The sequence below is a fragment of the Astyanax mexicanus genome, chromosome 1, assembly GCF_023375975.1.
Source record: "Astyanax mexicanus isolate ESR-SI-001 chromosome 1, AstMex3_surface, whole genome shotgun sequence".
In the NCBI taxonomy this organism is placed as follows: domain Eukaryota; kingdom Metazoa; phylum Chordata; class Actinopteri; order Characiformes; family Acestrorhamphidae; genus Astyanax; species Astyanax mexicanus.
The window spans coordinates 29,038,372-29,064,007 of NC_064408.1; the positions used below are offsets into that span (position 1 = coordinate 29,038,372).

At 39.9% G+C, this 25,636-nt stretch overlaps 1 protein-coding gene across 1 annotated transcript; it reads left to right on the plus strand.

Annotated features, from left to right (window-relative positions):
- The first annotated feature begins 519 nt into the window (after nucleotides 1–519).
- tmem248 (transmembrane protein 248) lies at nucleotides 520–13,503 on the plus strand. Its single transcript, XM_007245284.4, has 7 exons — nucleotides 520–845; nucleotides 5,066–5,224; nucleotides 6,745–7,030; nucleotides 7,540–7,690; nucleotides 8,100–8,283; nucleotides 9,603–9,746; nucleotides 9,877–13,503. The coding sequence occupies exons 1-7, from the start codon at nucleotides 843–845 to the stop codon at nucleotides 9,895–9,897; spliced, it is 948 nt and encodes a 315-aa protein (XP_007245346.1). The 5' UTR covers nucleotides 520–842; the 3' UTR covers nucleotides 9,898–13,503.
- Nucleotides 13,504–25,636: the final 12,133 nt, after the last annotated feature.

Below are 25,636 nucleotides of genomic sequence, written 5' to 3' on the forward strand. Positions count from 1 at the left end.
GTTCTAATAGTTTTACAGTTGTAGTGTTTTTGAGATCAGATGTTGAATCAGATTGGTAGTGTTGGGTAACTTTCTTTATACTCAGCTTTACTACAGTGATGTACGCTTACTGTCGACACTGTTAACCATAGGATTTTCTCATTTTAGTGAGCTATGGTTTATTAAAGGTTGAACGTATGACGTATGACGCTATATCATTGATTCAACGTTGATTCAACCATAATATCTACGTTGATCAACGTTGATTCAACGTTTATTCAACGTTGAAATGCCAGCTGGGTAATGTTACAATATTGTGACACATGGATGAATAGCAATACTGATAATAACTCCCTTATAAACCATACGTCGCGCACTCAGTTGTTTTGAAATTTGCTTAAAATGTGTCACAGACATATAAGTTATTTTGGGCTAGTTTAAACTTCTGAATGGCTGTTTTTATATTAACTTTGGGCTGGATATTTTTGTTGGACCTGGCAACCTGTCTGAGCGGGGTTTTTTTTTTTCAGACCTGGCAACCCTAGTGACTAGCGTTGTAGCTAGTGCGTCGTAGTTAGAAAGCGCTAGTTTCCTGAGCCACTGAGTGAGTTCCTTGTTGAAGTAAGCTAACTGCCTGCCTATTTTTTTTTTTCTAAAGGCAGCCCCTATTGTTGCTTTACAGGGGTGACAGGGGAGCGGCAAATAATGGGAAGGAGTGCCCGCTGCTCCTGCACCGTCACTCGCCCTGTCTGTCCCCCGGCCCCGGTCCTCACTAGCTCCAGCAGTCCGTCTGTGGAAGCGTCTGGAGCCTGCTAGCTCTGCCCACCGCCCGCCTGTACCCGCTCTACTGACACAGCGCCAAAATGGTGAGTTTAGGGGGTCTGTTCGCTATGTATCGGAACACGCACCAGTGGTTCTGTACATACATTAGGTTATATAGGCCAGCTAAGGGTCTTTGTACGTTTTTATTGTGGAATTTTGCTAGTATTTATGCTAACAGGCTACTAGCGTTAACAGAGACGACGCCAGCTAACGCTAGTCTTGCTGCAAGTAACTTGGGTTGCTAGGCTAATGTAGCTAGCGTAGCATAAACGGTTCTGGCTAACGTAGCTAACTTAAGTGGTTTGCAGTTGGTTTTGAATAAAAATAGGAGATGTAGTTAGTTCGCTGTTCGCTAACAGGAAATAAAAGCTAAAATAAAGGTCTGAAGTTGCTGTTACTGATGTAAGTTACGTTTATTATCATTAGCGAACTAGCTAGCTAGCTGAACTAGTAGCAGTGGGTATAGTCCAGGTCCAGAAAGTAAAAGACCAGCCCAGGATTTTGTCTGTGCGGCTCGCTGCAGCTCAGCCCAAAACAAAAGTGCGGGCTGGAATTTTACTTTCTGGACCTGTACTAGCTAGAAGCTATCATGGAGCCAAACTCCACAGCTGCGTAGCTAGCATGTCAGCTGACAACACAGTGCTTTATTAGCTAGCCACTGTTTCCTGGATTTCTGCTGCTCGTATTCAGTTAGCTAGTTAGTTCATAAACACGACAGTATAGTCCAGCAGCTGTAGGTTTAGCTTTTACCAACAATATAACGGTTAGTTGTTAACCTTATTGTGTTGCTAGTTAGCTAAGCTAGCAATTTGTCTCATCTGTTTGATCGCTTCTGGACGCCCATACGCAGAAAGCTAGCATTTAGCTGTCAGCTGGAACCAGGATAACTCTTACTATTCTACAAATAGAATAACATAAATCAACATTATGCACAGATTATCAACATCATCGTCACGTTCATTTGTTTCACAGCCTGTCTGACTGTCTGAAGTGTGACATTGACTCATTCTTGTTGCTGTTGTTAGCTTCGATGTCTAGATGTGGCACGATTGGAATTTCTTAAGCTAACTTCCTTAACTAATACCTATACATTATTAAAGCGCGCATACACGGTAAAGTCCACATGCTTCAGCAACTACAAAAGCAGTGACTAAACGAAGCACATAAGGCACATTTCCAATGCAAGGTTGTGCCAAAGGCCTGTCTGGAACGGCTGAGGTATCTAACCAAGATGTGCAGGTAGCTGCCTAGGCAAACGTGACATAGCAGTGTTTTGCCTATGCAAACTGAGGGAAAGTAGATGCATTCCTGGTTATAGATGGACTTGCTTGAGTTGAAGTCTTTTGGCTGTAGGCGTTGATGGATCTGTTGTGGTGTGATCCTCCAGGGTGTTCTATAAAAATAGTGGCCTTTGAACAGTACACTGGGTATTAAAATTAAATGTTGCTGCATGTATTGTAAAGTGAATAATAGTCCTGAAGAACTAATATGGTTAAAGAACTTGGGCTGCACAATATATTGTTTCAGCAAGACCATAGGGTTGTGACAAGACACAATATTGAGTTCACAAGAACAAGACAAGATTATAACTATACTTTAATTTTGTAAAATTGAAATATATGATAGAAAATATTTTATTTGACTAAAACTCACATACAAACGCAAAACATACAGGTGAATATTTAAGTATTCAAAGCAGCACTAGGTAGGATTTCCTTGATTTTTGATCTTTTTAAAGAAGTGAAATTACAGCTTCAAACTCACTGCAGCGCTCCATTGAGGTGTAACAGGAGGAATAGCGGTGCTCTCGTGTCTGTGCCGGAGCTCCTCTGTGCTCAAACCAGACTCTGTAAGTTTTCCGAGGCGGCCGCGACCAACGCTCGCGAGAACTGCGACCTGCTTTCCGACCTTTAGTTCTAACAGTTCGACAAGGACTACTGATTCATTCTTTACAAACTGACATTCAGACACTCTGGCAGAAGCTGGAAAGAGACCGAATATGTCTGTGAAAGCCAGAAAACGACAAAGAGAAACTAATCCGCCTGAAACATTTATTACACTCTACAACTGTAGGGGGAGCCCACGGGCACAAAATCTAAGGCCTACCTAGTGGAGCTTTAACTACTAAAAAATGTTTTTGATACCGGTAACGGTTTGATACTTTGAATTCGTTACTGATACACAAGCAATACTTTTTCCCAAAAGTATCCCTAGGGGGTTATTTATTTAACTGGCAATTCTCCTTGAGGGTTCTATACAGACCTGCCAATCCTCATCGCATCACACAAAGTTGGTAATGTGTGTGGTGCACCACGTGGATCACGGAACAACATGAGCATGCGTGTGTACAGCAGCTACTGTTTGCTGCCCAAAATAATGAAACATTTGTTTTGGTTACCTGTGCATAAGTCTGGTAATACACATTTTTAACACCCGGTGAGAAATATTGTGCTATTGTAATCTTGTGAGATCTCGTGGCACAAGATCACCGAGCGTGCAATGTGAGATTATATCAATCATACCGCAAGTTTTTTTGCAGAGGCAAATTGTACGTCCCACATCTACACCTGGTCACTTCATGTGTCTTAAATAGTAGGATTATTTCTGGTGTCTGGATAAGCCAGAGCCACATAAAAATGCAAGCGTAAACACACCAAAGACACAAACCACTTAAGAAGAGATGAGATGCATTTGAGCCACATGTTATAGCAATGTAAACACATTCATCTCTCCAAGATGCATTTGACAACCAAAGCTTCTCCCAGTACAACCAAAAACACAGTAATAATTGTCTCACAGAGTGGATTTGCATATTCCATCCCACACAGCAGCCAGATTTCAGTCCTATTTACTGTAAATGCAGACTACCAAGTGTATATGCATGTGGCTATAATTGTAGTAGGATTCAATCCAGAGGCAAAGCACATAAACTGATCAGGTGTAAACAGAATCTTTACCTGTTTAATGTAATGTATTTTACTAAAACCTGGCATTTATATCATGGCATGCAGGATTATTGACTTCTACCAAGTTATGATAAAAAAAAAATCTGTTTTTTTATTTTCACAATGTATATGTGTATTTCTGTATGTTCAGTATTGTGCAACTCCATAAGCAATCCATTTAACATTTATGCCATTTGTCTTATGCTTATGATCCAAAATGACTAATATTGGCATTTTTATATGTTGGTAGGCAAGTATAGAGTTATAGTCTTGCCCAGGGACTCTATTAGTCAGCCACAAACCCTAGTCAGCCACAGGAAGGGCAAGGAGATGTTGTTAACCACTATGCTGCACATTAACTGCACCCGATCTTCACAAGTTCTTCTGCTTTATGTTAAAAATAGTATTAAGTAAACCCAAGGCCCACATTTATAAAGTGGGTATAATATGTGTTCAGGTTCCTGGCTTATTTATGCTGACCTAACTGACAGGATCATTTCCCAGCGTAGATCAATGCAGTTGTGCTGAGAAATGAATACAAGTCCTGGACTGTATTGTTCTGCTTCTCATAAGACTACACAAAGTGTAACCTTACACAGTGCTGTGAACCTTTACTATGTATAACACAAACTGTAGACTTTGTGGTTTTAGTTCTAGATATCTTATGAGATGTAAAAACAATGACGATGTTACCTTATCAAAAAGAATATTGTAATATGCACTGTTTGTTGTATTGAATATGTTTTGATTTGATTAAGAATCTTATTTCCATTTTGAAGCATCACTGATTCCAGCATTATGATATAATATATGTGTATCTACTTAAACTAACTTGAAGAAAAAGCTTTTTTAAAAGTACTGGCTAATTCATGTTAATGTGCTCTCATCACTAACTTTAAAAGTCAGCTAAAGTGATTGACATTATGCTCATATATAAAAGGAGAAGTCGATAACATTATTATTGTGACAGGCCTATTAACTGTGGTGGTGAATGGAGTTAGAGGTCTGAAGAGATGAATGCCTTTCACATCTATTCTGTTCAGTATAAACTTCTGCTACTGCGTTGTTTTGTTATCGTCAATGAGTATATTCCCAGAGAACGAGTGAGGTCTCTGTTATTAAATTAGTTCCTGCCACATGGGTAATCTGTGTTTTTTGTTGCGTACATGATTCATTTGTGTCAAGCTGCTGACAGTCATGTAACACAAATTACAGTCTCGCACTGCATTAAGCAAAAGACAGGTGAATGTTAGTGCAATTTTGTAAATGGTGGTTTATTTTATTCCAATTCAGACTAGTCTTTTTCTTTGTGTGTGCAGGTGTTCTTATTAAATCCTCTGGAGAACCTGAAGACCTACATAAGCAGCCGTCCACCACTGGTTATATTTATGGTCAGTGTCAGTGCTGTGGCCATCACGTTCCTTACAATTGGATATTTCTTCAAGATTAAGGAGATAAAATCTCCTGAAATGACAGAGGTAGGAGGCTGTTCTTATTGGTTTTAGTTGTTTGAGTCTAATTCAGTTTGGCAAGAGACAAGGTAGTATTCACAGGTAACAGTTAAAAGTTAATATGTTCTTGAGAGTTCAGTATTGGTGACACAGTAGGTAATAATAAATTGTTAATCATTAATTTAACACTCCATTTATGCTCCTGCATGCACCAATGCACATGTAGTCACTAGTGATTGACATTTTTGTTTTTAATCTAAAGGTGATTGATTGCATATTCAATAACACCATTGCCCTATTCAATCTAGATAGGACTGCCTGCTTCATTAAATGTCATGTCTGATTTAGCTGTGTCACGGCTTTGTAAAATTAATCAACAATCTACTTTAAAGGTTTTAAAGTGTCTTGCACACATTGCACTTAATAATGTGGATTAAGAGTGGGATGTGCTGGATCTGTTTTGCTTTATAATACTGTAACAAAAGTGAACAGTTTTCAGTAAAGAAAAATGACGTCATTACATTTTTGTTATCTACTAATCAGACCAGAGAGAATAAAAGGAGAAAGAATGGCGTATTGATCTATCATATTTCCATAATTCAAATTATATTATTTGTACATTAGGTTTCCACAATGTTTTTGCTTATTTTACAATTTTAGTCATTTTAATGTCCTACACTGGTAACCCTCAAAACATATTGCCACCAGGGCTGGAAAAAAGTAAGCTAGAAAGTGCTGAGCCATAAGAAGCATCCTACTATCTTTTTAATCTACAACTGTCTTAAAATCATTGGATTTAAGACCTCTATTAAACCTGGCCACTTAATCTGTCTTTGATTATCATGATTATGTCAAGATAAGACAAAAAAAGACTGTAAAAAAAAAAAAAAACTAATTTTATGCAATAAATCTTTTTTTTTTTTTTCTCGATAAGTATTTTTGTCTTACCAAGCATTGCAAGTATAATTATTTTCCTTTTTTAGGAAGAACAAATTTAATCCATCTAATTTAGAACTTTCACCTTATTTTAAGTAATTAAAACTCATTTACAATTAAGTCACCAGTCAAGTTATTCTGATTCCTGTGTCCAAATCTAAGATATAAATCAGGGATTTCTACTCAAGTCCTACTTTAAGTGTTATGAGAATTTAAGGTTGCTTAGGTTTTAGTAAGAAATCTTACTACAAAAATTTCTCAACCCATTGGCAGATCTTTTGTAAAATGTAGCTTATACCTTTTGTCTATATGTTTTATCTAGTTTTTGCCAATAGACATTTTGCAGTGCAGACAGGACTCCTACAAATACAAGATACAAATCCCATCACTCAGGACATGATCTGAGACATCCATATCTCCAGGGCACATTCAACAACCAAACTCCTCCCAGTACAACTGAAACCTGAGTAATAATTGCTGTGCAACACGTGAAGTTGCATACTCTTTCCCACACAGCAATCAGATTTCAGTCAGGCTAACTGGAAATGCGTTTGGTCAGTTGTGTGTTTTTTTTTTTTTTTAGAGGTTTCTGTTTCATCTTTTTATTTCAGGACTGGAACACTTTTCTTCTTCGTTTCAACGAGCTCGACTTCTGCATCTCAGAAAATGAGACGCTTAAGCATGGCCTCAATGAGTCCACGACTCCAGAGAGCACGGTGACCAGCAGCCAGTCGCGCTCCAGCACCCAGGCTCCTTTACTTTTGGAGGACCCAGGCCCCATTAACATCTCTGTCCCCATCACCCTCACCCTGGACCCCTTGAGACCATTTGGGGGCTACTCTCGCAACATCACTCACCTCTATGCCACTGTGATTGGGCAGCAGGTGGGCCTGGCTGGTAAGTTAGGGAACTTTTTTTTTTTTTTTTTTTTTTTTTTTTTAAGGGCTGATGTAAAAGGTTAAAGGGTCTTCTTGAAGTGCTGATGGAGTTTGTTTAAACCTGCAAGATCAAGCATAGACTTAGTCCAAAAGATAAGATCCGGAAGCCAGGTGGTCATTTATTTGGCAGGGTATTTTTAGTGTGTTACATCATGCTGAATTTCCCCTCTTTGCCCCCCCCCCCCCCCCCCCCTTAGTTTTTTTTCCTTTAGTGTGGTCTTGTTAATCAGTGACAGCAAACGGCCTATTTGCTCAGTAGTTTAAGCTGCTAGATCTACTGATATTTTTCGTCCAGTTAAATGCAGTCCAAGTAGAACAATGATGCTTTTTGAACAAAAGGACGGCACATGCTGACTCAAGCTAAATAACATCTGGATGTTGCTTGCCCACGCCACCTACAGAGTCATTTTAATGTGTGTGTGTGTGTGTGTGTGTGTGTGTGTGTGTTTTGTGCGTATGTGTTGACAGGCAGGGAAGCTCATGAAGAGATGAATATCACATTCACGCTTCCTGCATCGTGGAACTCCGACGACTGCATTCTGCACGGCCATTGTGAGCAGGTGGTCTTCAGCACCTGCATGACCGTCACTGCAGCCAGTAATGTCTTCCCTGTCACAGTGTGAGTTAAACTTTACACACACGCCACAAGACCTCATCATTGTTAACCAAGCCTCTGTTTGTCTTTTATTCTTCTCTTAAATATTGACATGGCTCTGTGCTGTTGACTCAGAGATGTCTAGTTAGTCTAGTGTGTATTGAAAAGTAGATTCACTGTCATTTCATCAGTCTTTCAGTATTAACTCCAAAGTAAATCAACTTTTAAATGTTCTGTTAAGATGGTGTGTTTGATCCTTATGACAAAGAAAGTGACAAAGTAAGCTGTTTATATTGTACGTAGCTAAGCCTTAGATCAGCAAGTTCAACTACAAGCTGATAACATCAAAAAACCTAAAGGCATTCATTAGTTAGAGGACTCTCATTCAGAAGATAAATTCTGAACCAAGCTTTGAATATAATTCACCCTCCAGGCAGCCACCTCACTGTGTTCCAGAGACGTACAGCAATGCAACGTCCTGGTACAAGATCTTCACCACAGCACGGGACTCAGACACCAAATACACCCAGGACTATAATCCATTTTGGTGTTATAAAGGTGCCATTGGGAAGGTGTACCACGCTCTCAACCCCAAACTCACTGTCATCGTACCAGACGTAAGTGTCTCATTATATTCAGTGTTTGGTGCTTTTCCACTGGGCAATATTATATGACACAGTATGGATATTAATGTGAAAGCAGAACTACTCTATAAAGGCAAAAGTTTATCCTTCTTTTGTTAAAATTACTGTTTCTATTCTACAGAGAGGGCTTTCTACTAGATTTTGAAGCTTTGCTGTAAGAAAGTATGAGTGTTGGTGATTTCAGGATGTTAAATTATCACCACCACACACTACCTCATCTCCAAATCCCCAGTTCATCCCCAGAAGTAATGGATGGAGCACCATCATTTCAAAGAACACATTTCCAGTGCTTCACAGCTCAAGCTAGCCCCTATCTGGCATTAGGCATAGTGCAAATAGGTTCATGTTTTTATGCTTCAGAAAGTTTTATTTTATTGGATGGGGTTGCCTGTCGGGACTAGACCACAGTAGGTGCAACTTAAAGTAGGAGGAGGAGGAGGTCTTCTCTGCTCTGCAAGCCACATTATGTAAAGTGGGTCTTTTGGCTAAAAACATACATCGTCTACAATTATTTGTCAGACAAATTACTGTTGACAGCTGAGGACTTGTGTTTAATGACAAGCAAGTGTTTAATATTGCATTGAATGTATTGGTAGTTTTTAGTGTTCTAAAGTGTCCTGAGGCAAGCAGCCTTTAGCTATTGTTATCCACAAATTATGTATATATATATATATATATATATATATTAGCAGAATAAGGCATATGTTTTGAAGGAGTGTATATTCTATATGTATTGTACTGTATTGTATTATATTGTATGATATAATAGTATAGTAAATGTAAAATGTAACCATAGAGTGAACTAAGTCTGCTCATTATTGCCATCTGTGTGTTATCTACTGATTTCTACATGTGATCAATGTAATTCAGTTGCTACTTTCAAAAGTACCTATTCTACCTTCTATATGCACTGGTCCAGTATAGGTTGGTACTGCAACACAATTGTTATCAAAATTAAAATGTGTTGCTTTGCAAAGAAGGATCTCTTAATTTATATCTGTCTCATGCCCAGTGGAAATTCCTTTTATTTTCATAGCTGAAAATGTGCTGTGGTAATATTCCCCATTGTGTTAATGAACATTTAACATGATATAGTGTACAGTATGTCTGAAACGAAACAGTTTGTAGTGTTCATATTTCACTTAAGCTAATATATTAACTCAAGCTAACATTCCAGTCATGATACAATGATACATTAGAATATGTCATACTTTTTACGATGCCTACCATTTTGACAATCTAAGTCAATATCCAGCACTGATCTTTTGTTTTATTTTTTTCCCCTTTCGCAGGATGATCGCTCTCTCATCAACCTGCACCTAATGCACACCAGCTACTTCCTGTTTGTGATGGTGATTACAATGTTCTGCTATGCAGTCATTAAAGGCAGACCTGGGAAAGTAAGACAGACCAACCCAGACTTCTGTCCAGAAAAGGTATGTCACTGTCTGTTTTTTAATAAATTACAACATAATCAAGGATAATAGAAGCCAATGCTGTTTTATCCTGGCTGCCCTGTTTTGTAGTAGACTCGTAATCACACTCGACCTGTCTGTCTTTTTTCAGGTGGCTTTGTCAGAAGGATAGACGGGATCAAAGTTAGAGCTACGGACTGAACCATATCAGCAGTAGAGGTTGGCAGCATTTGAACTGAACCATATCAGAAGTAGGGGAAAGAAAGAAGAAAAAAAAAACTTGTTGCCTACTGAACCCAGGAGAAGGGTGCAAAAAAACTCTGTAATGCGAATCTCTGCAATGTTGGGTCACTCCAACCAAAGACTTTCAAGTGCCTGTGTCTACTGTGTATATATTTGTAGGACCCTTACATTCAGTACAGAAGCACTCTGCCTAAACCCCTCCCCCCTCCTTCAGTGTTCCATCCACTTCCACGTCAATATCATCAAGAGAAAAGAGAGGGAAGGACGGGCAACAGCACTTCCACATATTATCCCCAACCGATGCGTTGTTTTAGATCCTTTTTTTTTTTTTTTTTTTTTTTTTTTTTTCTTCAGCACCTTTTTGTTGATCGCATGAAGAAAAGTCACAGCTACCAATGAAATGTGATTTGGTGATCCATGGCTGGAGGATGGACTGTGCTTTTTTTCCTTTTTTTTTTTTTCTTCATTGTTCCTTCCTAAAGGCTCTTCGGTGGTGTTTGACTGGCCCTCATCAGATATAGTATGAACTAAAGTTTCTGGAGATTGTTCTTTAGCTCTGAAAAAAAGTCATTGCTGATGAGAGAATGGGCCAGTGGACTGTTAATGTAGAATGGTTTGTTGTTATTGTGTGTGAATTTCTTTTATGTGGACCATGTCACTTGATAGGGCAAGTCCCTTACTGATTTTTGAAATGTGATGTACAAATTTTTTTTGTTTGTTTGTTTTATCGTTTAGATTCTCTTTTACCTCAAACCTTACTTCTCCTTTTTTTTTCCATTTTAAAGAAAAGGTCAGCTTTCCTTCCTAATATAGTACATTTTTAAGTCTCTCTCTCTCTCTCTCTCTCTCTCTCTCTCTCTCTCTCTCTCTCTCTCTCTCTCTCTCTCTCTCTCTCTCTCTCTCTCTCTCTCTCTCTCTCTCTCTCTCTCTCTCTCTCTCATTGTACTTCCTACCTTCTGCCTTCTGTGTTTTAGCACTGGATCTTCACTTAAACATTCTTTAAACAGAAAGAGAAGATATTAATTTGTTCCACTTCAGCCCTTTACCTAAAACACCTCTCTTCATCTCCATATTAAATTGTTATCATTCCGATGCATATCATAGACGTTTGCTCTCAGTGCAACTTTGTTTTTTTTAGTGCAGTTATATTAGTTTGCCATTCATGGAAAGGGAAATGAAGGATCATAAATGTGTCTGCCTCCCTCATTTCATGTTTTTATTTTTGCCTCATCTCCTTTTTTTTGTTTTGTTCTCATCTGCTTGCTCTGCCAACACTGCCTTAATGTACTTTCATTCTCTCCTGTGAGTCAAGTTATTTTGCTTACATTGCTTAATACCGATAGATTCTATTCATATTTATAAAGCTCCATCTCAGCACTCTCCTTTTATAGTCTCGTTTAGGCAGTTGTCACCCCATCTCTCGCCCTGTACCTTTTATTAGCACATAACACGCTAACATCGAACCACTAACGTGCCTTTGCACTAGTTGGCTGCATCACCCCTGTAAATAGCATGTCCATTTTAAGAACACATGGAGGAAGGCCCTCAGTTGTCCTGATGTAATCGAGTCAAGCAGAAATAAACTTTTCTCTTCTCCACACATTGCCCATTTCATCTCTAACTACATAGCAGAAACCATAACAACTTCAATAATAAGCGTGACTAAAGTATGGTTTGGTTTAGTGTGGCTTTATACCCAAAAATGAGCATTACTTCATGTGCTAATAAGTTAAGATAAATGATGCTTAACAATGAGCTTCATAGCAACCAGGCAAATAAGGGGTTGGTCATGGCTACATATACACTTATTCTAAAAACATTTTATTTATATAGAGAAAGCAATATTTTATTTTTTATTTTTAACTATAACATCTTAAGCTGTAGCCATGTTTTTTTTTAAATATAGATAATTAAACCCCCGGGTTTGGTCTGGGTCTGCTTAAGTTGCTTGGTTTTAATGCTAACCATGCAAAGGGATTTATAGCCATGTTGAATTCATTTTAGTTTTATATTAATGAGGCCTTTTAAGGACTGATTTATATTTATTTGAATTAATCTCTCCATGCTCTTTCCACAATTTTTCTTTCATAGCAAACATTGGTAGGTTGTGAAAGCTTTAGTGAATGCTGGTAAAAAATAAGGAGAAACTACAGCTCTGGAAATAATTAAGAGACCACTTTCTGAAGTTTCTGAATCAGTTCATCTGATTTAGCTATTTATAGGTTTATGTTTGAGTAAAATGAACATTGTTGTTTTCTTCTATAAACTACAAACAACATTTCTCCCAAATTCCAAATAAAAATATTGTCATTTAGTGCATTTATTTGTCAGGTTCAGACTTTAAATAATGCAAAGAAAACAAGTTCATATTCATAAAGTTTAAGAGTTCAAAAATCAATATTTGGTGGAATAACCCTGGCATTTTCTCCTCCACCAGTCTTACACACTACTTTTGGATAACTTTATGCCACTCCTGGTGCAAAAATCCAAACAGTAATGCTTGTGATCATCCATCTTCATCTTGATTATATTTTAGAGGTTTTTTCATTTGGTAAACTCAAAGAAAGTCATTATTTTTAAGTGGTCTCTTATTTTTTTTCCCCAGAATTTATATGATTCAGCACAGTTTGTGTGCAATACAATTATATGTGCATGGTTTGAGGTGAAAATATTTCTCAAACCAATACTAAGGACCTCCAAATGCTTCAGATTTTGTTCCAGATTGCAACATAAATGTGTGGACTGGGTGTCTGGGTTTACAAATTGCTGTTCATTTAGACCATCATTCTATATTTAACGATTCTAGGATTGATTGTCTTATTTTTTTTTTACAGAAAAATGTCAATAGCAGTGTTGCAAACTAATTGTTTCTATTTGCAACCAACCAGCCTAGTTTTGATTAGCTACAACATTTTCCATCTAGCTTATAGAGATAACTCAACACCTGTCTGATCAATGATTTCTTATGTTCTCATTGGGTTAAATCTTTTTTTTTTTTTTTGTCTGCATTGTGTAAAGCTAATCTAACCTCCAATGGTAGCTCAAGAAAAATGCATTTGTGGACAGAGCATGAGTGCAAATGTAATTCAAAGCTCCAGAAATACATTTAGATCATCTTAAATTACAAAATATCAAAACATAAACAAATAACTGATAAACTAGCTTCCATTTGCGTTCACTGGAAGATAAATGTGCAGCAGGTTCCGTGGACGCTGGCTGCAGACCGGATCATATTGATCCATCCCCTTTATTTCATTTGATTTTGGGACACTGAGTGACATGTACTTGTCATGTACATTGATGGTGGATGGCCCTCTTCTACAGTAGGTATCAGTGACAGAGCTATAGAACATACCCTTAAACAGATTGTAAGGTTTTGAGTGTGACACCGTTATGGTTCTTTCACTTGTCTTGATGCATGATTGTAAATGTCCTGCTGACCCGTTTGTAAGAAGACAATCCTACTGTTATGTGTGCTCTTTGTAAAAATGCTGTAGGCACATGCTTCGCTGAATAAAATCAAATGTAAGAATGAGCGGTGAGCATTTTCTCTCTTTATTAATGTCAACCTTACACCTAACGATTTTCAAGCGATTTCACTGGTGCAGACAAATTTCCAGATAAGAGATAAAATCAGAAGGGTCATGGTAGAGTGGAGCTCCAGTTGAATTGCGGTTGCATCATTTCGATCGTTCAGTTTAAGGTGATTAGAATTGAAAGTTTTAGTCCGATAAAAAGTGCGTTCCGATAAAATCAACCGTGTTTAATCTTATTGTAAGTCTTGAGACTTGGCTCTCGCAAATAGTCACTGAAATAATGTTTCTAGTCAACAACCAATAGGAGAGCTACAGGAAGCAGCAAGGCAAGTATATTTTACGCGACTGTTTACAAACAATTTGAAAAAAAAATTGCATATGCATAATATGCTTTTTACTTTAATATGTACTGTATTTTAAACACAGGTAGCACTTTAAAGTAATTCAAAGTCTTTTCTTATTGTGCAGTGTTATTTTTGACACAAACACGTTTAATAAATACACATTTTGCAAGAATAATGTACTTTTATTGCTTCAATTCTATCCAAAACAAAGGCAAATGTAAAGCAGTGAAGCTGTGATTCTTTGCTATAGATTAGAAGGTTGTAGCAAAAAAATATAACAGATATAAAACATATCAGAACTAACAGTGTGGCAGAAGAAAATAAACGGTTGATGGGGACAAAAGTTGTGAGTCTTTGATAAATCACAGTATTGATATATAAACATTATTTGTATCTTACAGTTTTTCTCAATTGGTTTGGCTCATTTCTTGAAACTGAGATGACATTCCTATAACTAAAAGGTAAAATGGCCAAACAGACTTACAGTTCTTCACAACACTTCAGATAACCAGCAAAATGTCATATGTCTCCCAAAACGTTCATTCTTGCTTCAAAATGAAGTCTTTCTCCCATATAAATAGTCAGTACCATAAAAATGGCATAGATCCTTCTCAATTGCTTTGGCACATTTTCATTAATTTTGTCCATCTGTCAAAATAAACTGGACGGTGCAGCAAAACTATATGGATCCTCATCACTGCTCATGTCGCTCCAAAAACAGTTTACCCACGTGTCAAAACTGATTTCCTTTCTCACACAAATCATCAGTGCCCCCAAAATGCATTGTCCCTTTGGCATTGTGTAAGTACTGCAAGTCAAAATGCTTAGATGTTTTGTCTTTATGGCAGAGGTCTAGCTAAAGGAATACAATGTTCACACCACACACACTGCACTCTTTCTGCTGAGGAAATTGTAACTATTTTTATTTACAAGTACATTTTTACACATTACTGTAGGTAGAAAGAAAAGAAAATACTAAGGAAAATGTATCAAATATACTATGTATACAAATTACAAAAACCTGCAAAAACAAAACAAAATACATTACAGTAGGTAAAAAAATAGTCAAGCATCACAAATGCAATACAGTAACATTCTGACTACTCTGTGTCACTCCCCTCTCTCCATCACCTTCCTGGCCATCCATCCGCTGCAGTCTGTTTGGCCATAAATTCTCATCAACATTGCATCTGATATGTTCTTTAGCAATGCACTGTGGGAAGAATGCCTGAGCCATCCTCTACACTGATCATCACAGGACTATATCATCGTTATATAATCACAGGACTAGCATCAAAGAACTAGCACCAGGCCAAGATGTATACAGTGGATAGAAAAAGTCTACACACCCCTGTTCAAATGGTAGGTTTTTGTGATGTAAAAAAAATTACAATAAGACAAATAATGTCTACCTATAATGTGACCTATAACCTGTACAATGCAATTGAAAAACAAACAGAAATCTTTCAGGGAGGTGAAGTAAAAATAAACAACTGAGATATTGAGGTTGCATAAGTGTGCACACCCTTTTATAACTAGGGGTGTTGCTGTGTTCAAATTTAACCAATAACCTTCAAACTCACTTTAAATTGGAGTCAGCACACACCTGTCAACAATTAAAGTGCCTCTGATCAACTCCAAATAAAGTTTAACTGTTCTAGTAGGCTTGTCCTGATATTTTTGTAGCCACATCTTTCAGCACAAGCCATGGTCCACAAAGAGATGCCAGAGCATCAGAGGTATCTCATTATTCATAGATATCAGTCAAGTGAAGGCTACAAAAGTCATTAAATATACCATGGAACACTTTGAAGACTGTCATCATCAAGTGGAGAAAACATGGCACAACAAGACATTACCAAGACATTTGACAAAAATTGATGATAAGACAAGAAGAAAATTGGTCAAGGAGGCTGCCAAGAAGCCGACAGCAGCACTGAAGGAGCTGCAAGAATTTCTGGCAAGTACTGGCTGTGTAGTACATGTGACAACAATCTGCCGACTTCTTCATATGTCTGTGCAAAACAAACATCCAGAAAACATCTAAGCTCTACTTAATTCTCCAAAAATTCATCTGATATCTACCAAACGCATGTGGGAAAATGTGTTATGGTTTAATGAAACCAAGGTTAAACGTTTTGGACATAATTCCAAAAGGTATATTAGGCGCAAAAGCAACACTGCTCGTCACCAAAAGAACAGCATACCTACAGTGAAGCATGGTGGTGGCAGCATCATACTTTGGGGCTGTTTTTCTTCAGCTGGAACTGGGGCTTTATTCAGGGTGGACGGAATTTTGAACAGTTCCAAATACCAGTCAGTATTGGCAAAAACCTTCGGCCTCTGGTAGAAAACTGAAGATGAAAAGGAACTTCATCTTTCAGCACAACAATGACACAAAGGACACATCTAAATCAACAAAAGAATGGCTTCAGCGGTATAAGATTAAGGCTTTGGAATGGCCCAGCCTGAATCCAGACCTGAATCCCATTGAACATCTGTGGGGTAATCTGAAGAGGGCTGGGCACAGGAGATGCCCTCACATTTTGTCAGATTTTGAGCAGTTATGCAAAGAAGAGTGGGCAAATTTTGCCACATCAAGATGTGTCACGCTGATAGGTTCCTACCCAAAAAGACTGAGTGCTGTAATAGATGCAAAAGATGTTGCAACAAAGTATTAGTTATATGTATTTAACCAGGTGATTTTAAGTTTTTTGTTTTATATTTTTTCGCTGTAAAGATTTATGTTTGTTTTTCAATTGCATTGTACAGGTTATAGGTCACATTAAATGTGAAAAAAGTTATGAAATTATTTGTCTTGCTTTAATTTTTTTACAACACAAAAACCTGGCATTTGAACAGGGGTGTGTAGACTTTTTATATCCACTGTATATAGAGCAATGCCAGCATTCAAAATAATAGACAACAAACTGATGGATTGGTCACCAGTAATGTGGGACACTCATTTTCGTCAAAACCTGCTTTCACCTGTTACCTACTCACCTGATTGTAATGAATTTATGAAATGTTCCAAAATATGTGTTCTGTATTGTATTACAATTTCTTAATTCATTTTGAGAATTGAGCAGACTATTCTGCAGATGATGACTTATATGATGAAATTGTGCTGACATGTTTTGAAGAGAACAACCATTACACTGAGAACTAACCAATTAAGATAGATCAACAAGATGCATTCTTTTGGAAAATGTACTAAATGTAGGATGATTGTGTTAAGTGTAGGCTACTTGTACAAAACCATTTGCAAAGATGTACTAAGTGCTTGAGACATGTACAAAGCATTTGAAATGTGATGAAAGCAATGAGAAATGCCATTCTGTTATGAGAAACTGCAAGTTAGTTTGGGAATTTGCCCATGTTATTTTGAGAATGTCATCTCAGTTTCAAGAAATGAGCCAAACCAATGGAGAAAAACTGTAATATGTAATGTGTATTGTATGTAAACTCCAGCAGAAGCATGATGGGAAATAATCGCAGAAAGAATCTAGGCTGCGTCCAGAAACTTTTGATACTCCAATTAGATACTCCTCCTTTCCTACCCTGGAAGAAGGGGGAGGAATCGAGGCGAGGAGAGGAGGAGGAATGGAGGGAAGGCGCTGTAATTGAGAAAAATGGGACAGCTGATCCCTTTTAAAAAGGATGTTGACTACCAATGAACTGAGCCAATCACAACGCTCACTGTTAGCACATGCCGGATACTGCGCAGCCAATCACAGCTTCAATATTAAAAGAGAAACATGATTTAATTAAATGTAATAAAACTAATAACAAAAATTTATAAATAATACATATTAAATATATAATAATAAATATTACATTTTGCATACATGTTGAAGTAGGAAAATATTAGTTTAAATAATATATATATATATATATATATATATATATATATATATATATATATATATATATATATATATATATATATATATATATGGTCAGTTGAGTTCACTGCATAAAGAACATTTCAGCTCAGTTCCAGTATATAAAGCCAGGTGGCAAAGGAAGAGCGTTAGCTTATCTAAACTATAAATTATATTACTGCTTTACTGGCTGTTTAATTAGACAAGGAACCTAGTTGATTAATACATTTATATCCCTAAAACGTTTCCGGAGTAGGATGCTTTCATGTATCCTCCGTTTGAAGCCTCTTCGAGGAGGACTTTAAGCAGCTTCTTTCGTCTCCTACGGTTTTCAGACAGACGGAAAGATGGCGTCACAAAATCAGTTTCCGGGTCATGGAGGAGAGGAGGAGGATCGGTAGGAAAAAAGAGGCTTTTGGCGTTTCTGGACGCAGCCCTAGTTGCAGTCTTGCAGTTAGTGACACCCAGTCTTTGCAAAAAATCTTAGTCTGTGAGTCAAAGTCTGTGACTTGTCTTTAGATTTGAGAGGGTGTCAGTCTTTTTTTTTAAGTTGTGTAGTGTAGGGACTGCATAAGATTTGTCTGTGTCAGTATGAGTGCCCATGGGCCTACATTTTTTTTAGATAAACGACAAACAGAATGTGAATTTCTCAATTTCTGCTGTTTAATGTTTTATATTGACTTTAAATGGAAAGGAAAATATTTTTCATGTCTGAAAGGCATGAAATCAAAAGGCATAAAATAATAAAGCATCTATTAGAAGAAAACTGAAAGTGAAGAGCAGGTTAGGCTTAGCGTAACGGATTTAAGTGCTGGTGGAGACGTGGTGGTGGGGTGGCGGCGGCGGAGGGGATTGAAGGGTGCACTTCATGGCCAGCTGAGTGAAACTAATTCTATTTTCTGTCAATAATGAAATCAGTGGCTGCTTGCGCCGGTCTACCTGAGGAGGAGCGCTGACCTTTTAGCAGATTCTTTCTTTTAGTCTTTCTGCCAGCAAATAAAACTGTGCTCGGCCTTCAGTCTCAAGGGTTTACACCTAGATATCGAACGGTGTTTTTTGACAAACTCCATCTTCGGTGGAAATTAAATAAAGGTATGTGAAGGAGGGGGATAACACAAATGTATTGCATTATAAACTGTATATTACAATATTTAATGTAACATATTTTATCAGTATTTATTTTAAACCATGATAGAGAATTTTAAAGTTGCAATTGTAGTTACCGAATGCACTTTATCTGGAAACTTTAATGCATATTTTTTTAACACTGACTAAAATAGACAGAGGCTGGTGACGCATTAGCAGTTTTATTTAGCAACATAACACAGCAACACTTACTGTTGAAACCAGAAGGTAAATTGTCTTTTATTTATGCTGAAGTTGATCTCTCTCTCACACTCATGTGGTCTTACACACACAAACACACACAGCTGATGGCACATTTCCCTTTTTTCAAGCTGTTGAAGATAGATAGATAGATAGATAGATAGATAGATAGATAGATAGATAGATAGATAGATAGATAGATAGATACTTTATTGATCCCCGAGGGGAAATTCTTGAAGGTGGAATATGGAGCTACACTAGCGCTTATTTTCTTCATTAAACTCTCGGTTAAACTTAGTAACTCAGAACTTGTAATTTATAATTAATTTATATTTTATACAACTAAATAACTAAGCATCAGAACTTCTCTGAGACATTATAATACAATAGGAACAGCTACATTATTACTGTCCCCTTCCCGAACATACTGTTTAGTAGTACCAGCATTAAAAACAATTACCATGTCACGTCTGGTGCTGTTAGCTCCTCTGTCCCTTCCACACCCAGCTCTAACGGAGGTTCTCAGGTTAACAACTACACTACCCAGAATGCACCACCCGCTGACATCACGCACTCACCTGATCACGTGACACCTCACCTGCTTCCACCAGGAAGCCCCGAATACTGATTACTGGCACTATAAAGGTGCATGCCAAACAGACTTCATCGCCGCGTATTGTAGGTTATCCTCGTACAAAGCGTTACTTATCTCTTGTCTCAGTTTACTTTGTGTATGACCTTGCTTTTTGTTTCTCGACGCCGATTTTTGCCTCTGCCTTTGATATTGGATTGTTTGTGTATGACCTGGACTGTGCTTTCACCACCGCCTCTTGGATTATCTCTGATACTGGATTGCTTGTGTATGAACTCTGGACTGTCTCTCGTTTATGGTATGGTTTTGTCTGCATTGCTCTGTCTACTGGTAATTACCCCTGTTTCTGTATCGACCCTGATTATATCTGTTTATTATCATAATAAACATACTTTGTTTTTATCAGTATCTGCGCTTGTCTGCTATTCTGTTCTGACCATGACAGAATACGCGGCCGAACTAAATCAGATAGCAGATACTGAGGCTATTAGATCTGGTTTAGCCAACCAGGGGAGGCTACTCGGTCAGCACCAGCAAACGCTCGCTGGTGTGACCCAAGCTGTTTCTGAGCTAGCCCGCCAGCAAACCACGCAGCAGCAACAACTAGCTGAGCTGCTAGCTCACCTCAGAGGCGTAACTGAGCCTAGCCCTAGCCCGTTAGCTGCCCCCAGTATGCCTAACGCTAACTCTTCTGTGTCTGGATTTTCTGTCTCTAAACCGGAGTTGTTTGATGGGGATCCGGAAAAATGCAGCGGTTTTCTTTTACAATGCTCCGTGTTTTTCAGTAATTCACCGCCTACAACCGATAAAGCTAAGATCGGTTTTATTATCTCACGGCTTTCTGGTAAGGCACTCGAGTGGGCTACAGCTATTTGGGAAGACCTTTCTGGGGCTAGTTACACTGACTTTTTGGCTACTTTCCGCTCAGTTTTTGATCATTCGCGTTATGGACAGTCTAATGGAGAACTTTTGCTGGCTCTCAAGCAAGGTCAGAAGCCGGTGGCTTCCTACGCTTTGGAGTTTCGCACTCTCGCAGCTGGTAGTGGGTGGAATAACGCTGCTTTAATCAACGTGTTTAGATGCGGACTTAACCCAGATGTACAGAGGGAATTAGCCTGCAGAGATGATTCACTGACCCTGGATCAGCTCATCTCACTGTCGATCCGGTTGGATCAACTTCTCTCGCGCCGACCCAAGACCAGTCCTCGCACTCAACACACTCCTGTGTCTCTGCCCCGCGCTCCCACTCCAGAGAAAGCTGCGCTGCCTGCCCCAGAGCCCATGGATATCCAGAAAACCCGGCTAACTCCAGAGGAGCGGCAGCGTCGAATCCGGCTTCGCCTATGCCTTTATTGTGGAGAGGCCGGGCATTTCAAGGCTGAGTGTGGTCTCCTGACCCGACCTGTGAAAGCTCCAGCCCTGGGACAGCGCGTGGAGTGCTCTCCACGCGCTAACGTGGTACGTAAGCACAACACAATACTTCGCTCTAAATGTTTTTCTTTGCCTGTAAATATTATGTTACCTACTGGTATGCTCTCTGTCCCAGCGCTTGTAGATTCCGGGTCGGAGGGGAACTTCATCAGCCAGGACCTAGTTAAGGAGCATGGAGTGCCCACCAGAGAACTTCTACGTCCATTAGCCATCCATGCTGTTGATGGAAAGACTGTCCGCTCCAAGCCGGTTACCCTGCAGACTCTGCCCATCACTCTACAAGCCAGCGCTCTCCATTTTGAGGAACTACCGCTTTTCGTGCTTCCCTGCACCGAGCATCCAGTTATCCTGGGCATGCCATGGCTGAAGACCCACGATCCCACTGTCTCCTGGCGCGATGGGGATATCACGGTTTGGTCTGCTCATTGTCATGAACATTGTCTAGCTTTGGATAGTTTAATCATTCAGTCTACTTCAGTAGAAAGTCCTGATGTTTCTGATCACGTTGTTGTACCCGCTGAGTATTCAGATTTTTTGGAAGTGTTTAGCAAAGATAACGCTACTAAATTGCCTCCGCATCGTCCCTATGACTGTGCTATTGACCTAGTGGAGGGTGCCACCTTACCCAAAGCTAGAGTCTACCCCCTTACGCTCGATGAGGAAAAGGCTATGCGTGATTATGTTACTGAAGCTTTGGCGCAAGGTTTCATTCGGCCGTCAAAGTCCCCCGTCGGTTCTGGATTCTTCTTTGTAAAGAAAAAGGACGGGGGACTGAGACCATGTATTGATTATAGAGGTTTGAATGCCATTACCAAGAAATTCGCTTACCCATTACCCCTCATTCCATGTGCCCTTGAACAACTGCGTTCAGCTACCTACTTTACTAAGCTTGATTTGCGTAGCGCTTACAATTTGATCCGCATTAGGGAGGGGGACGAATGGAAAACCGCGTTCACCACTACTAATGGCCACTACGAGTACCTAGTCATGAGTTATGGTCTCGCTAACGCACCCGCAGTATTTCAGTCGTTTATGAACGATGTTTTTAGAGACATGATTGGCAAATATGTGACACTTTTTATAGACGACATTTTGATCTATTCCTCAGACTTAGATTCCCACGTGCAGCACGTGCGCTCAGTTCTCCAGAGACTGTTAGAAAACAATCTTTACGCTAAAGCCGAGAAATGCGAGTTCCACCTTCAAAGAGTCGCATTTCTCGGCTATGTCATCAGCTCCCAGGGAGTTCTTATGGATGACTCTAAAGTAGATGCCGTAACTAGCTGGCCCGTTCCCCAGTCTATCAAAGATCTTCAACGTTTCTTAGGATTCGCAAACTTTTACAGACGTTTCATACGTAACTTTAGTAGCATAGCTGCCCCCCTTACGGCGCTCACTAAAAATGCCACCAAAATTCTGAAGTGGTCCCCTGAAGCTGACCAAGCTTTTCAGAAATTGAAAGCCGCTTTTGTCTCTGCCCCCATCCTGACACATCCTAATCCAGACTTACCCTTTGTTGTAGAAGTCGATGCTTCTAATACCGGCATCGGAGCAGTTCTCTCCCAACGCAGTGGTTCACCGCCTAAGCTTCATCCTGTAGCCTTTTTCTCAAAGAAAATGTCACCAGCGGAGCGTAATTATGGGATAGGGGATAGAGAGCTGCTGGCTGTAAAACTAGCTCTAGAGGAGTGGCGTCACTGGCTGGAAGGTGCTGCACATCCATTCACCGTACTTACCGATCACAAGAACCTAGAGTATCTCCGTACTGCTAAACGTCTAAACCCCCGTCAAGCTCGTTGGTCACTGTTTTTCTCCCGATTCAATTTTTCGATCTCGTTTCGTCCAGGCAACCGTAATACTAAGGCTGATGCCTTATCTCGTGTTTTCAGTTCCCCAGACGACACATGCCATGCTTCCGAACCCGAACACATTCTGCCACCCACTGTCAAAGTAGCAGCTATTAGATGGGAACTCGATGACCTTATTCAGCAGAGTCAAATTAACACACAATCTCCGGAGGGTTGCCCTCCTCACAAGACTTATGTACCTGAACAATTTCGTGATCAACTTATTGGCTGGGCACATGCTGCTCTTACTTCCGGTCATCCAGGCGTTACACGTACATTGCAACTCATCTCAGCTCGGTATTGGTGGGAAACCATGCGAGCTGACGTTCAAACGTTCGTAGTTTCATGTTCAGTCTGCGCACAAAAACCCTTCCAGCCGGTAAGCTATGTCCCCTGCCTGTGCCTGAACGACCATGGTCACATATTGCTGTAGACTTTGTTACTGATTTGCCTGAATCTGAAGGTTACACAACTGTCCTTACAGTGGTAGACAGATTTTCTAGGGGAGTTAAGTTTATCCCTTTTCCTGCACTTCCTACTGCTCTTCAGACCGCCCAAGCTATATACACACACATTTTCAGACATTATGGGGTTCCGGAGGACATTTTGTCAGATAGAGGTCCTCAATTTACTTCTCGGGTATGGAAATCATTTTTTGAACATTTGGGAGTACACGTGAGTCTCACTTCTGGGTTTCACCCCACTAGTAATGGTCAGTGTGAGAGAGTTAACCAGGAGTTGGGAAAGTTTCTAAGGCTATACTGTTTCAAGCATGCTTCTGAGTGGTCACAATATTTGATTTGGGCTGAAATAGCTCAAAACTCCTTAACTAACTCCACGTCTGGTCTCACTCCCTTTCAGTGCATTCTGGGTTATCAGCCTCCGTTAGCTCCGTGGACAGCGTCGTCCACTGAGATTCCCGCTGTTGACGACTGGATGAAGCGGAGTGAGCAGGTGTGGGAGGAGACGCATCAGCAGATCTCGGAGGTCTTACGGAAATATAAGGAGCAGTCCGACAGACACCGTGGTACCACCCCCCAATACCAACCCGGAGACAGGGTGTGGTTGTCGACCCGGGACTTGAGGTTTGAGGGGGCCTGTAGGAAACTGCTGCCTAAGTATATTGGCCCATTTAAGGTGTTGTCTCAGGTTAACGAGGTGACTTATAAGATTGAGTTGCCTGCTCAGTACAGGGTGCATAACTCGTTCCATGTTTCTCTGCTCAAGCCTCTTGTCCCAGGTCCGCTTGCTGAGGGTGTTCCAGATGACGTGCCGCCCGCGGCAGTGGAGGGGGAGGATTCGTCTACCTATGCGGTTCGAGAGGTGTTGGATTCACGCAGGCGTGGCGGTGTGCTCCAGTACCTCATAGACTGGGAGGGTTACGGCCCTGAGGAGCGTTGCTGGGTTGCCGCCGGTGACGTGCTGGATCCTGCTCTACTGGCCGAATTTCATGCCCGTCATCCTGGTAAGCCTGCTCCTAGACCCCGTGGGCGTCCCAAGCGCTCACTCTCTTCTTCGGCTCCGGTGCGTAGGGGTTCCCAGTCTCGCAACCCCCGCCTGCCCGTCACCTCTGAGGCTACGCCTGGTCCTCCCGCCGGTACTCCCTGCCCGTCGGGTGGACGTCGTCGTGGTCGTCCCCGTTCCGGCTCCGTTCCGACTCCCTTGGGGGGAGGTACTGTCACGTCTGGTGCTGTTAGCTCCTCTGTCCCTTCCACACCCAGCTCTAACGGAGGTTCTCAGGTTAACAACTACACTACCCAGAATGCACCACCCGCTGACATCACGCACTCACCTGATCACGTGACACCTCACCTGCTTCCACCAGGAAGCCCCGAATACTGATTACTGGCACTATAAAGGTGCACGCCAAACAGACTTCATCGCCGCGTATTGTAGGTTATCCTCGTACAAAGCGTTACTTATCTCTTGTCTCAGTTTACTTTGTGTATGACCTTGCTTTTTGTTTCTCGACGCCGATTTTTGCCTCTGCCTTTGATATTGGATTGTTTGTGTATGACCTGGACTGTGCTTTCACCACCGCCTCTTGGATTATCTCTGATACTGGATTGCTTGTGTATGAACTCTGGACTGTCTCTCGTTTATGGTATGGTTTTGTCTGCATTGCTCTGTCTACTGGTAATTACCCCTGTTTCTGTATCGACCCTGATTATATCTGTTTATTATCATAATAAACATACTTTGTTTTTATCAGTATCTGCGCTTGTCTGCTATTCTGTTCTGACCATGACATACCATGATTTTATTCATGATTTGATCACAGATTATTTGTTAGTTGTGATTGATACATTTATTTTAAGGTATTGGTGCCAATAATACAAATCTAAGTATTTCTAACACAGACTAAAAGAAGTGGTCTCGATTCTAATCTTCTGAACGCTGGTTGGTTCATCTGTGGTGTAAAAGCACTTTTTTTAGATTATTCCAAATCATCATATTTTTTTCATAATAAATCCATAATATTAAAGTTAAAATACTAATTTTAGTCATGTTCCTGATTTTCACTCAGTCCTGTTACTGTAAAACAGAAAAAAAAAAAATCTGGAACATTCTACAACTCACATCTACAACAGGAAGTTACAGGAAGTTACATCAGTTGGTTCTTCTGAAAATCATGAAAAGACCAAAATTAAGTTCCTTCATTTTTTTCGGGAAATCACTAGAATGTGTTCAGTCTCCTCATGCTATTA

Excerpts from the sequence above, each read along its gene's own strand:
- tmem248 (XM_007245284.4), top strand. Across the intron at positions 5,225-6,744 it reads AATCTCCTGAAATGACAGAG|GACTGGAACACTTTTCTTCT; the intron begins GTAGGAGGCTGT and ends TTTTTATTTCAG. Across the intron at positions 7,691-8,099 it reads AATGTCTTCCCTGTCACAGT|GCAGCCACCTCACTGTGTTC; the intron begins GTGAGTTAAACT and ends TTCACCCTCCAG.